Below are 12,340 nucleotides of genomic sequence, written 5' to 3' on the forward strand. Positions count from 1 at the left end.
GTTAATTAGAATTATGTGTAATGGAATATATGGGCTGCATTTTCATATGGTAAATTTACTCTTACTGGAAATATTCAGGCAGTGGTTGGATGATTGTATGTCAAGGGCCTGACATAAAGGAATCCTTCATTGGATGAATGGTGGTATCAGATGATCTCTAAGGTAATGTTCAATGCTATAAGCCTATTATTTTCAAAGAGCTAGGGACATTGTATTCTTATCTCTGTCTTTGTTAACCTCTTGAAGTTCTGTCTACTTAAAAATTTTTTTCTCTGAAAAAATTGAAATAATTTTAGACTTATGTAAAAGTTGTAAAACTAGTAGAGTTCCCATGTAACCTTCATTTGGCTTCCTCTAATGTTAATCTTACATAACTATAGTGCAGTTATTGAAACTAGGAAATTAATATTGAAATAATACTATTAACTAATTTATATACCTTATTCCAATTTTTTTCACTGATGTCCTCTTTTTGGGCTAGAATACAAATCCAGGATCCCAGATTAAATTTAGTTGTATATGTTCTTAGTGTATATGTTCTTAGTCTCAATCTGTTACATTTTCTTAATCTTTTTCTTCTCAAGATTTTGACACTTTTGAAGAGTATTAGTCAGTTATCTGTAGAATATTTCTCAGTTTGGGTTTTTCTGATATTTTCTCATAACGAGATTGAGGTTATGCATTTCTGGCAAAAGAATTGATGTTCTCTTCTCAGTGCGGTCATATCAGGGGTACGTGATGCCAACATGTCTTATTACTGGTGATATTAACTTTGATCATTTGATTGAATTTGTGTTAGGTTTCTCCACTATAAAGTTAGTATTTTCCCTTCATAATTAGTATCTTGTGAAGAGATATTTTGAGACTGTACAAATATCCTGTCTCTCATTATACTTTTGCTCATTAATTTTAGCAGCCATTGATTTTTTTAAAATGATATACTAATTAATTAATTTTTTATTATGGTAATAGATACATAGCATTAAATTTACCACCATAACCATTTTTAAGTGTATAGTTCAGTAGTGTTAAGTATAGTCACATTGTTTTGCAACAGATCTCTGTAACTTTTTCATCTTGCAAAACTGAAACTCTATGCTAATGAAACACAAAATCCACCCCACCTCCTCCCACTCCAGCCCTTGGAGACTGCCCTTCTACTTTCCTTTTCTACGATTTTAACTACTTTAGATATTTGATGTGAATGGAATCATATAGTTTTTGTCTTTTTGTGACTGGCTTATTTCACTTAGCGTAATGTCCTTGCCGTTGATCCTTCTTGTAGCATATGATAGGATTTCTTTTTCTTTTAAGACTGCATCATCTTCCATTCTATATATATACACCACATTTTCTTTATCCATGTGGGTCAGTGGACAATTGGGGTGCTTCCACCTCTTGGCTATTGTGAATAATGCTGCAATGAAGGTGGGTGTGCAAATATCTCTTAGAGATCCTGCTTTGAATTCTTTTGGATATATAACCAGAAGTGGGATTGCTGGATTATATGGTAATTCAGTCAATGGTTCTCCACTGCAGCAATTATTACTGTGGTGTTTGTCTAATGATTTTCTGTTTCCATCATTCCTACATTTATTAATTGGAATTCTACTGTGAGGAAGAGTTGTTACTTCTTCCCCATTTATTTATTCATATCAGTATGAGCTCATGGACATTTATTTTCTTCTAAGAGTTATAATCCATTTCTAGTTAGTTATTTTGTTGATCAAATTGTCACAGTTTTGGTTATTGGGAACTCCTTCAAGTTCCTTTCTGCATGCCCCCATCATTTTTTGAACACTCCCTTATTTCCTGGCACCACAAAATGTTTCAGGTTCATGTTATATTTTCTTTGCCCTGGCCCTAGATTCAATCATTTCTCCAAGGAGCTGTGGTTCTTTTTATTGGGGAGTAGTATTTAGAAATCAAGATCTGAGTACTAGGTATGCATGAGCCTGTATTGTTGAACTCTACTCAGCTTTTTGAAGGCAGCTAGCTATAGGGAACAGAACATAGCTTTGAATAAATATTCTAGTCCTTAATGGACTTTACTTCTTTGAGCTTTAGTGTCCTAATTTCTAAAATAGGAAAAAACAGTATCTACTTTACAAGGTTATTGTGAGATAACATAAGTAAAACACCAAGCATATAGGTCCTGGGCATATAGGAGATCTTCAATAAGTTGTAATTGCTATTTTTATTGTTATTTATGTTCATGCTACTTGGGTAAGTTTTCTCCTCACTGTATAAAGTGAAACTTAAAAAAAAAAAAATTGTGGCCGGGCGTGGTGGCCCACGCCTGTAATCCTGGCACCCTGGGAGGCCGAGGCGGGCGGATTGTTTGAGCTCAGGAGTTCAAGACCAGCCTGAGCAAGAGCGAGACCCCATCTCTACTAAAAATAGGAAGAAATTATATGGACAGCTAAAAATATGTATAGAAGAATTAGCCGGGCATGGTGGCACATGCCTGTAGTCCCAGCTACTTGGGAGACTGAGGCAGAAGGATCGCTTGAGCCCAGGAGTTTTGAGGTTGCTGTGAGCTAGGCTGACGCCACGGCACTCTATCCTGGGCACCAAAGTGAGACTCTGTCTCAAAAAAAAAAAAAAAACAAAATTGTTCTAAAATTACCTTTACCAAGTTGCAGCCTCTCCCTTGGTCTTAGTTTCCTCATCTGTGAAGTGAAAAGGTTGGACTAGAAGATCTCTGAGATTTCTTCCAGCTCAAGTGTTATTATTCTAAGTTACTCCTTAATTCTTCAGTTGCCTTTTCTCCAAGCTAAACAGCCTCAATTCCATTTAACCTTTCCACTAGGGCCTTTTATTCATCCCTTTGATCGTTCCTGTGGTTCTTTTTTGGACCTTCTCCAGGTTGTCCTTCTCTTTGAAAAAAAAAAAGAAAAATCCATCTAGTTTTTATTGAGTACCGACTTCATGCCCAGAATGGTGTTGCACATTGAGACAGAAAATAAAAGTAGTATAAGATGGGATGTGCCCTGGTGGAGCTTATAGTTTTGCTAAAAGGACCAGATACACCCATCCATGGTATTTAAGAATTACTTGAGTCTATCCCTGTCCCCCTTTCTCTTTCTCTTTCTCTTTCTCTCTCTCTCTTTCTCTCTCTCTTTCTCTCTCTCTCTCTCCCTTTGTCTGTCTCTTCTTTTCTCTATTCAAGGAGGCTTCTTCACTTTCAGGACCTTTTTGGAAGCAAAAAATAAGGGTGAAATCTTATTAGTATATTCCTTTTAATCAGGGGCTATCTACAAAAGAGTTTATCATTATAGTTAATAGGTCTTTATATTTATATTATACAGTGTAGTTTATATATCTCCTTCACTTGCATTATTTAATTGGTTCTCAAAACAAATTTATGAGATAGGCAGGCAGTGCTGGAGCTTCAACTCAAGTCTTCTGACTCAAGTTTTTTTTTTTTTTTTTGGTAGAGACAGGGTCTCACTATGTTGCCCAGGCTAGTCTTGAACTCCTGGTCTCAAGTGATCCTCCTGCCTCAGCCCCCCAAAGTGTTGGGATTACAGGCGTGAGCCACGTCACTGGCCTCAGTGTTTTTCTCTTTCCATTACACCGTGCTTCCTCACCTCTGCCTTCTCATTCTACCTTCTTCTCCATTCTGCCTTCTTCTCTATGAAGTCTTTTCTGATGACTCTAGGTCATTATTTTCCATTTCCAAATTTCTGTTTACACTGTTCCACATCTTTAAGTATTTTTGTACATTTTATTGGAGTGTAATAAAATGTAGAAAAAGGTACAAATCATAAATGTACAGCTGAATGAATTATTAGAAAGTAAATATAACCAGCATCCAGATCAAAAAATAGAACATTACCAGAACCACAGAAGCCTCCTTGATCCCCTTCTAGACACTCCCCCAACCAAGATTAACTAGTCTTTACTTTGAAGACCATGGATAATTTGCCTTTTAAACACAGTATATAATCTCTTGTGTTTGTCTGCTTTCATTCAACTTTGTTTTAGAGATTCACTCATATTGTTCTTTGTAGTAATAGTTTATTCTCAATTGTATAATATTTTATTATATGAATGTACCACAACTTATCCATTCTTCTGTTGATGAATATTTGGATTGTTTCCAATTTGGAGCTTTTATGAATAGTGCTGCTATGAACATTCTTATACATGCTTTTTAGTGAACGTGCGTACACATTTCTGCTGGGGTGTTTACCTAGAAATGGAATTGGTGATTCTCATAGGACATATATACATTCAGCTTTAGTAGATACTGCCAAATATTTTCTCAAAGTGATTGTACCATTGTACTCCCACCAGCAGTGTATGAGAGTTCTAGTTGCTTTACATCCTTGCCGACACTGGGGTTTTCTTTGTTTGTTTTGTGGTGTATGACCTTTCAGCATTTTAAAATGTGCTATTTGGTTCTGTTTCTTGTGTGGTAAGTCGTCTTTCTCTTTTTCACAAGATTATGAGTTCCTTGAGAATAGGGATTCTGATTGTATCCCAAAACCTGGCATAAGGGCTGGCATACTGTGGACCATACAGGTTGAATGAATGAAGCATATATGTATGGCATGTGTGTGGACAAAGACAGGAAGGAAATAATCAGAAATAAAAATTGTACAGATGATAGGATTTGTTTATTCAACAAATACTCGAGTGTTTCCCATTGTACTTGATTCTGGTAATATACCTATTTCTTAACCCTCATGTATCTTTTTGGTAGTGGCATTAGAAAATAAGCAAGTACATAAGTAAATAAAGATACAATTATACATTACAATGAGTACCATGAAGAAATGAACAGGCTACTACTATGGTAGAGAAGAATGGGTTGATAAGAACCTGTTTTTAGATAAGGTGGTTAGAGAAGGCCTCTTTGAAAAAATGACATTTGAGTATTTCAGAGCATTTTTTCTCTTTTACAAAAAGTTATTTATTGATATCTTTTCAATTTAAACAAAAGAAACATTGAGATCTTTGAGGCTTAAGTGAATCTTTTTGAGGGGCAAGAGCAAGAGTGGACAGTACAAAAGAGTTTTAAATGTCAGTGTTTATAGCCGGGTATGGTGGCTCATGCCTGTCATCCTAGCACTTGGGAGGCTGAGGTGGGAGGATTGCTTGAACTCAGGAGTTTGAGACCAACCTGAGTAAGAGCAAGACCCCGTCTCTACTAAAAATAGAAAAATTAGCTGGGCATCATGGCATGAGCCTGTAGTCCCAGCTACTCGGGAGGCTGAGACAGGAGTATTGCTTGAGCTCAGGAGTTTGAAGTTGCAGTGAGCTATGATGATGCCACTGCACTCAACACGGGGTGATAGCATGAGACTGTCTCAAAAAAAAAAAAAAATCTGTGTTTATATTATAGATATGTGTAGGTGTGGGGAAACTAGATATTGTCCTTGTTTCTAGGTACGTAAGTGCTTCAGTAGTTCAATATAGTGTAAAATGTTAACTTGTGAATAATGGTAGGACACAAATACAGCAGATGGTGGGACAGGCATGGAAGGAATCCATTAGTTATTCCTGGAGCTATGGGGAAAGAAAAGGATCATATAACCTGATAGAAGACGACTCAACCCAAAGCACAGCTTGTTGAAACTGCCCTTGGTTGTGTTCTTTGAACCAATTTAAGTGCTTTGTGTTCCAGATAGACCGTTACATTGATGTAATGGTAGGTGTTCTGTGTTTAGTCTGTGTTTTACAAAGCCTACTTGATCCTTATGAATTAAAGCATAAGTGTCCTTGAGACTGACCAGAAGAGTCCTGACTAATCTTTTAATATCCTTGTTTGGAAAGAAAAGTAAATATTAATAGGAACGTTTCACAATTAGAAATTCTATTTTTTCTTCGTTAGGTCTAAAGAAAAAAATCATTTTCATTCTATGTGTTCCAAATTTCTTCTTGGAATAAACCAAACTTGAAGGATTAACCCTGTTTCTATTCCCTCCCACCCCTTTTTATTGTAAAGATAATACATTATAACATTACTGAGTTTGGAAACTAGATTCTTAAACTTATCCATAATTCTCACTTAAAATAACTTTTTGATTTCTTGTGTGTTCCTTTAGAGACTTGCATATGCATTCATGTTTTTATCTATAATTTTATGCATATTATAAGCACTTTTTCATGTTAAAAAATCTTTAATGGAAACCATGGACTCTGGGTGATAATAATGTCAGTGTAGGTTCACTGTAACAAATATACTACTCTGGTGTGGGATTTGCTAGTGGGGGAGGTTGTGCATGTAGGGGAGGTGGGTATATGGGAACTCTGTACTTCCCACTCAATTTTGCTATGAATCTAAAACTGTTCTAAAAGATAGTCTATTAAAAAAAATCTTGGTGGTTACCTGGTTTTCCATTAAATGAGTATACTTTAATTAATCATCTCCTTAGTGGACTTTCTCTCCCTCCAGTTTTCACTCTTGTGAATAATGCTACAATGAGGATCTCTTGCATGTAGTTTTTCTCCTTAGGAATTATTTTCAAAACTGTGTGTATTGTTCTTGGTTATGATAATACCAACCCAATAGGGTTGTGGTGACGATTAAATAAGGAAATATACGTAAGGCATTTAGCATAGTATCTGACACATAATAATTGTAAATAATGGCTATAATATTGCCAAATTGCTTTAAATGCAATGTGAACTTATAAAAGGAAGGCAATTGTGATCTGAACAATAATGTTGACAATGATGATGGTGATCATTGAATATTTATTGAGTACCTATTTTGTGAAAGGCACTTTACATAGATTATCTCCTTTAATCCTCACCACAACTGAAGTTCAGTAAGTTGCCCCTGGCCACCGAGCTTGTAGGTGGCAGAAGCAGGTTTTATTTATACTTAAAATTGACTGATAATGTCTTTGGTTTATTTCCACCACCTATATTTAAATAGGTACTTGTCACAATTCTGTTTCCTAGAGTTGACTTAGATTTAGTTCTAGGTTTCCAGGCCCAAATTCTTTTATTTCTTCAAGTGTTTACTGAGCATTTACCAGGTACCAAACACAATTCTAGGTGCTGATCTTGGATTCTCTTGGTGATCAGATCTCCAGGAACTGGGGTAAGGGTGGAAAGATCCTATACTGTAGTCTTTACTTTGAAGCAGCTCTGCTTGGGATAACCTTCTAAGTGAATGCTCAGTGTTGCTTACATCTGTGTTTTTATCCCCCAGTGGCCCCAGATGAGCCAGTCCCGAACATGTGGGGGATCAGAACAGATTCCTGGAATATACATACAACTGAGTAGGAAATACCACACCACAAATAAGGTGAGAATTGTTAGCATTTCTGTGTTTATAGAGTACTCTCACACAGATGTTATTCTTTGGAGCTGAACAAAACTGTTAGCTAGGTGAGGCAAGGAGTTTTATGAAATGCAGAAGGTGAGGCTCAGGAAGGTAAAGTAACTTGCCCAAGGTCACAAGGATGGTAAGTGACAGACCAACTGAATATTTGAACCTGAGCCTTCTGAGCCTATGTCCTATATTTCTTCCATTGTACTTTCTTGCCTAGAAAACACTTAAGAGGAAAAAGTCTTTATGAATTTTTTTACATGTTAAAAATACAATATTTAACCTTTTGGAGAATTTCTTATTGGTTAGAGGGCCTGCCTTCATTTGGAGAGGCTTAGTATTAGAACAGGTTTTCCTTGGAGTTTGTTTGTAAACTGCATGACTCCTATCTTCTATAGTCATTAATAAAATTTGTTATACCTGTACTAAAGAATGCAGAAGTTTAAAAATATTTATTCAGTATTTGCTTCGGTTGATTATGGTTTTGAATGACTTTTTGACTGCTTTCAGATAGTATTTTTCTTTCCTTTTCCTGTTGTATCAATAAACATAGAATGTTCCACTTCTCAGAATTGTTCTTTGGGAGATGGGGGTCAAGATTCTTTTTAAGAGTACTCTTTTTGATGGAACTTTTATATAATAACCCAAATCTATCATTTCCTAGACATGGGTTCATAGGCATATGGTCAGTGAGGTGGGTATGTATGGCTTTGAAATTTGGAGGACATCTACAGTTCCAAATCTGTTTTCACTGATAAGGTGCTAAAAAAATGAAAATTAAAAAGTCTAGGTGAAAGAAAAAAAACTAAGCAATAAAATTGCTCTCAGACCTAATGATGAACAAAAGCATTCTATTTCAAAAAAATTTTTTGGAAGTAATTTTGGTTTCTTTCTCTTTGATTAATTAGCTGCCTACTACCAAGGATTCCCCACAGCCTGTTGAGGAGAAGGTTGGTGCCCTCACAAAGATAATAGAAGCCATGGGATTCACAGGACCTTTGAAATACAGTAAATGGGTAAAGTCCTTTAAGTTTATCTATTTTTCCTTTTGGGCTTTGTGCTTTCTGCTCCTCATAGAAGATTTTATAAGCTTCTGCTTTACTTTTTATGAAATTCATACATTGTTTTGAGAATTTCTTCAAAAAATCCTCTCCCCCACTGCTGCTTCCAAGTCAGATGTATACAGCGTGTGGGGCTGAAGTAGTCTCTCAAGCTGATGCCTTGGAAATATCACATAGTAGCAGGCATGGCAATAAGACTGGGCTTTCCAGGCCCTTGCTACATGGTATGCCACATAAATGACTTCTTGGGGGTCAGATGGGCCAAATGTACTGATGGACAGCCTTCTTAAGGAAGCATTACTCTCTGATGAATCCATATTTGTAAGTGATTTTTGACAAACATTTTACTAATAAGCATCTTTTTGTTAACTAATTAAGCCCACAATTTATTATAATTCTTATTGTGGTGGGATATTTGCTAGCTGTGCCTAGTACATTATCTGTTATATAGTAGTAGCTATAAATGAATAAATGTCCTCTCTGCATTACCTGCATACTGCCCCTGGGCTTTTATAACAATACCCCTAACCAATTAAAGAAAGAAAATATTAGCAGTTCAGTTCTTCTTAGCCTACTTATCTTCTAGAACTGGTTGAGCATCCCAAATCTGAAAATCCAAAATCTGAAATGCTCTAAAATCTGAAACTTTTTGAGTACCAACATCATGCTGAAAGGAAGTGCTCATTAGAGCATTTTAGATTTCACAATTTTGGATTTGGGATGCTCAACTGGTGAATATAATGCAGATACTCCCAAATCCAAAAAAATCCCAAATCCAAAACCCTTCTGTCCCATGTGTTTCAAATAGGGGATATTCAAGTTGTACTGCCATTTCTATCACTATAGCAGAATTGCCTTTTAATGCCTTTCAGGATTGCTAGAATATTAGATAAGTAAGTTGTAAATCAGAACAAGCCAACTATAAAGCAGTAGGGAAGGCTTTTCTAGAAAATAATCATACTTCGCTCAAAATGACCAAGTAATGCCAGTTATACCACCTTAATAATTGGGTTCAAATTAGAATGTCAATTTTAATGTGGACCTTCTATTTGTGTTTTGTTCTTTTGATGTCTGGTTCTCTTCCTAACAGTTCTCACTACAAGTATAGGCTTCTCTCTATAATCTTCTAATGAATTCTGAAAAGTGAACAGTGATTCCACAAGCATTTTGTTTTTGAGGGGCTTTGAAAAGTATAGAAAGAACACAAATACTAAGTGATAATGATGTTCTTGGGACTCTTAAGGTTCTGACGTGCTTTCTTAATCACCAAAGAAGTATTAGTTATGTTCATTAAAGTTATATTTTTCTATGTCTTAATTCTTTGACACTTGATAATTGTTGGTGTATTTGGTAATATTGTTAACCAGAATCTTTTCCCCTATTTAAAAACAAAAGGTTGTGATTATGGCATTGGGGCTTAAAAACTTAAAATATGTGTTTTGTTTGAAAATAAGAAATTAAAAAGGGGGAAATGAGAGCCGAAAGAAAGAAAAGAGAGAAAAAGTCACTATTTTATTCATTTCTTAGTGATTAGGTTCCACTTGGTTGCTACCATAGGCTTTGTCTAGTCTGTTTTTTTAATGATGCCAAAGGGAAGATTGGCTACCATTTGGAGGATTACTAAATCATCAGGAAAATTCCTTCGTTTTTTAGCTTAAGTTAGCCTCTGATTTTTCTTGGTTCCCTTGTGACCTCAACTAAATCCCTAATGTTTGCATTTTTAAAATGTTTTGTGATGTGGCAGTGTCTACTTTATATAATTGTCATTTTAAAATTTGTGACATCAGGCCGAGGGTGATGGCTCACGCCTGTAATCCTAGCACTCTGGAAGGGCAAGGCGGAAGGACCCCTTGAGCTCAGGAGTTGGAGACCAGCCTTAGCAAGAGCAAGACCCTGTCTTTATTAAAAATAGAAAAATTAGCCAGTGTCGTGGTGTATGCCTGTAGTCCCAGCCACTCGGGAGACTGAGGCAGGAGAATCACTTGAGCCCAGGAGTGTGACGCTGCAGTGAGCTATGATAACGCCATTGTGCTCTACCCAGGGAAACAAAGTGAGACTCTGTCTCAAAAAAAAAAAAAATTGTCACATCAAAATATGACATTGTAGTATAATTAAAGTGGTAAAATGTAGGTATAACTTACTTTTTTTTTTTTTTTTTTCCTGAGACAGGGTCTGGCTCTGTTGCCCAGGCTGGAGTGCAGTGGCACAATCATAGCTTACTACAACCTCAAAAAGCTGGGCTCAAGCGATCCTCCCGCCTCAGCCTCCCAAGTAGCTGGGACCACAGCCATGTGCCACCACTCCTGGCTGATTTTCCTGTTTTTTGTAGAGATGGTATCTCGCTATGTTGCTCAGGCTGGTCTTGAACTCCTGACCTCAAGTGACCCTCCCGCCTCGGCCTCCCAGAGTGCTGGGATTACAGGCATGAGCTACCATGCCCAGCCTTAAACGACTGAGAGCACTTTTCAGCAATGTTCACTCAGAAATCTATTGCTAGATACTTGCATTGGATTGCACTAGCAAAATTTTTTGTTTTGTGTTTTCACATGTATTTGATTAGGGAGTGAAATGTCTGCGTCTCTATCTGTATCAGCAGTATCAACTATCTTTTCTCTGTCTTTTTCTTTACTGTTTTCATGTATTGTTCCCATTTTTCTACAGTCATATTTAGGATTTTAAATGTAGCTTTTCCTTACCTATTGAGTATCCTGAAATAACCATTCTTTTTCATTATCTTTTTTTTTTTTTTTTTTTTTTTGAGACACAGTCTCTCTGTGTTGCCCTGGGTAGAGTGCAGTGGCGTCATCATAGCTCACTGCAGCCTCAAACTCCTGAGCTCAAGTGATCCTCCTGCCTTAGCCTCCTGAGTAGCTGGAACTATAAGCACATGCCACAACGCGTGGCTAATTTTTCTATTTTTAGTAGAGACAGGGTCTCACTCTTGCTCAGGCTGGTCTTGAACTCCTGAGCTCAAGCAGTCCTCTTGCCTTGGCCTCTCAGAGTGCTAGGATTATAGGCATGAGCCATTGCATCTGGCCGTCATTATCTTTACATAGCAATATCAGGTAAGATAAGGACATTTACTAAATTCTGCCACATGCCACAGAATAGATGGTTTCCATATTAGCATTAAGCCAAAAAGTATTCCTGCTCTGAAGGACAATGACAAGCTGGGATGTATTGAAAGGTGGGCAGTGAGCCTTGTGAAAGCTTCAGAAACTGTGTTGAATAAAAAATAATTGAAGGAAATAGGGATGCTTAGCCTGGAAAAGAGAAGACATGATGGTTCTTCTCAGGTTATTTGAGGTACAAGTGTGAAAAAAAATGAAGAGATTTAATCTGAGGTAGTCCAGTGGCAGAATAATGTTTAATGGATGTTACATGAAGGACATTTAAGTTGACTAAAACAAAAATCTAACAAGAATTGTCCTCTAGTTGGATAGGTAGCCTTACAAGGTCATTGATCTTGTTTGAACAGGGGCCCAGATGGTTGACCGTTAAGTCAAGAATGCTGTAGAAGGAATTCCAGTACAGAAGAGAAGATTCAAGTGACTAAAAATTCCTTTCCAACTCTCACATAGCTGTTAGTGCAAGCCTTTTACTAGATTCATTTTTCATCTTGTAGGATAGTACAAAATGCATCAGTTAGTGGGAGAGCAGATTTTCATTTCCTAAAGCTGTTTAAGGTAGTTCTCTTTTTACTCAAGTAGACTGATGAAGTCTTCCAAAGTTAGAGTGAAATAGACATGAAGTCATCCAAGCATCCAAGGATCAGAACAACTTGTATTGACTGGTGGGAAATTTAGTCCACCCACCTCCTTAACTTATATTAACGCATGATTCTTGAAAAGGTTCTTTCCTCAGGTTGTTATTTCCAGGCCCTGAGTGATGGTCTTCAGGGACTTGCTTTAGAGATTTGTCCAGGAAAATGGCTCACCAAAGTATAAAGACTTGGCTTTGCTGCAGGAAAAGTGAAGAACTGTAAAAT

General features: G+C 36.8%; 1 protein-coding gene across 3 annotated transcripts in view; it reads left to right on the forward strand.

Annotated features, from left to right (window-relative positions):
* UQCC1 (ubiquinol-cytochrome c reductase complex assembly factor 1) overlaps window positions 1–12,340 on the forward strand; it is a 101,351-nt gene that overhangs the window by 18,194 nt on the left and 70,817 nt on the right. For 2 of the 3 annotated variants that reach the window (XM_069495402.1, XM_069495403.1), the window contains exons 3-4: window positions 7,172–7,267; window positions 8,200–8,307. The exons of the other annotated variant lie outside the window; for it this stretch is intronic. In XM_069495402.1, the coding sequence (XP_069351503.1) occupies window positions 7,172–7,267; window positions 8,200–8,307 (204 nt within the window). The remainder of the gene's footprint in view (window positions 1–7,171; window positions 7,268–8,199; window positions 8,308–12,340) is intronic. 3 annotated transcript variants of the gene reach the window in all.

The sequence above is a fragment of the Eulemur rufifrons genome, chromosome 20 (assembly GCF_041146395.1).
Source record: "Eulemur rufifrons isolate Redbay chromosome 20, OSU_ERuf_1, whole genome shotgun sequence".
In the NCBI taxonomy this organism is placed as follows: Eukaryota; Metazoa; Chordata; class Mammalia; order Primates; family Lemuridae; genus Eulemur; species Eulemur rufifrons.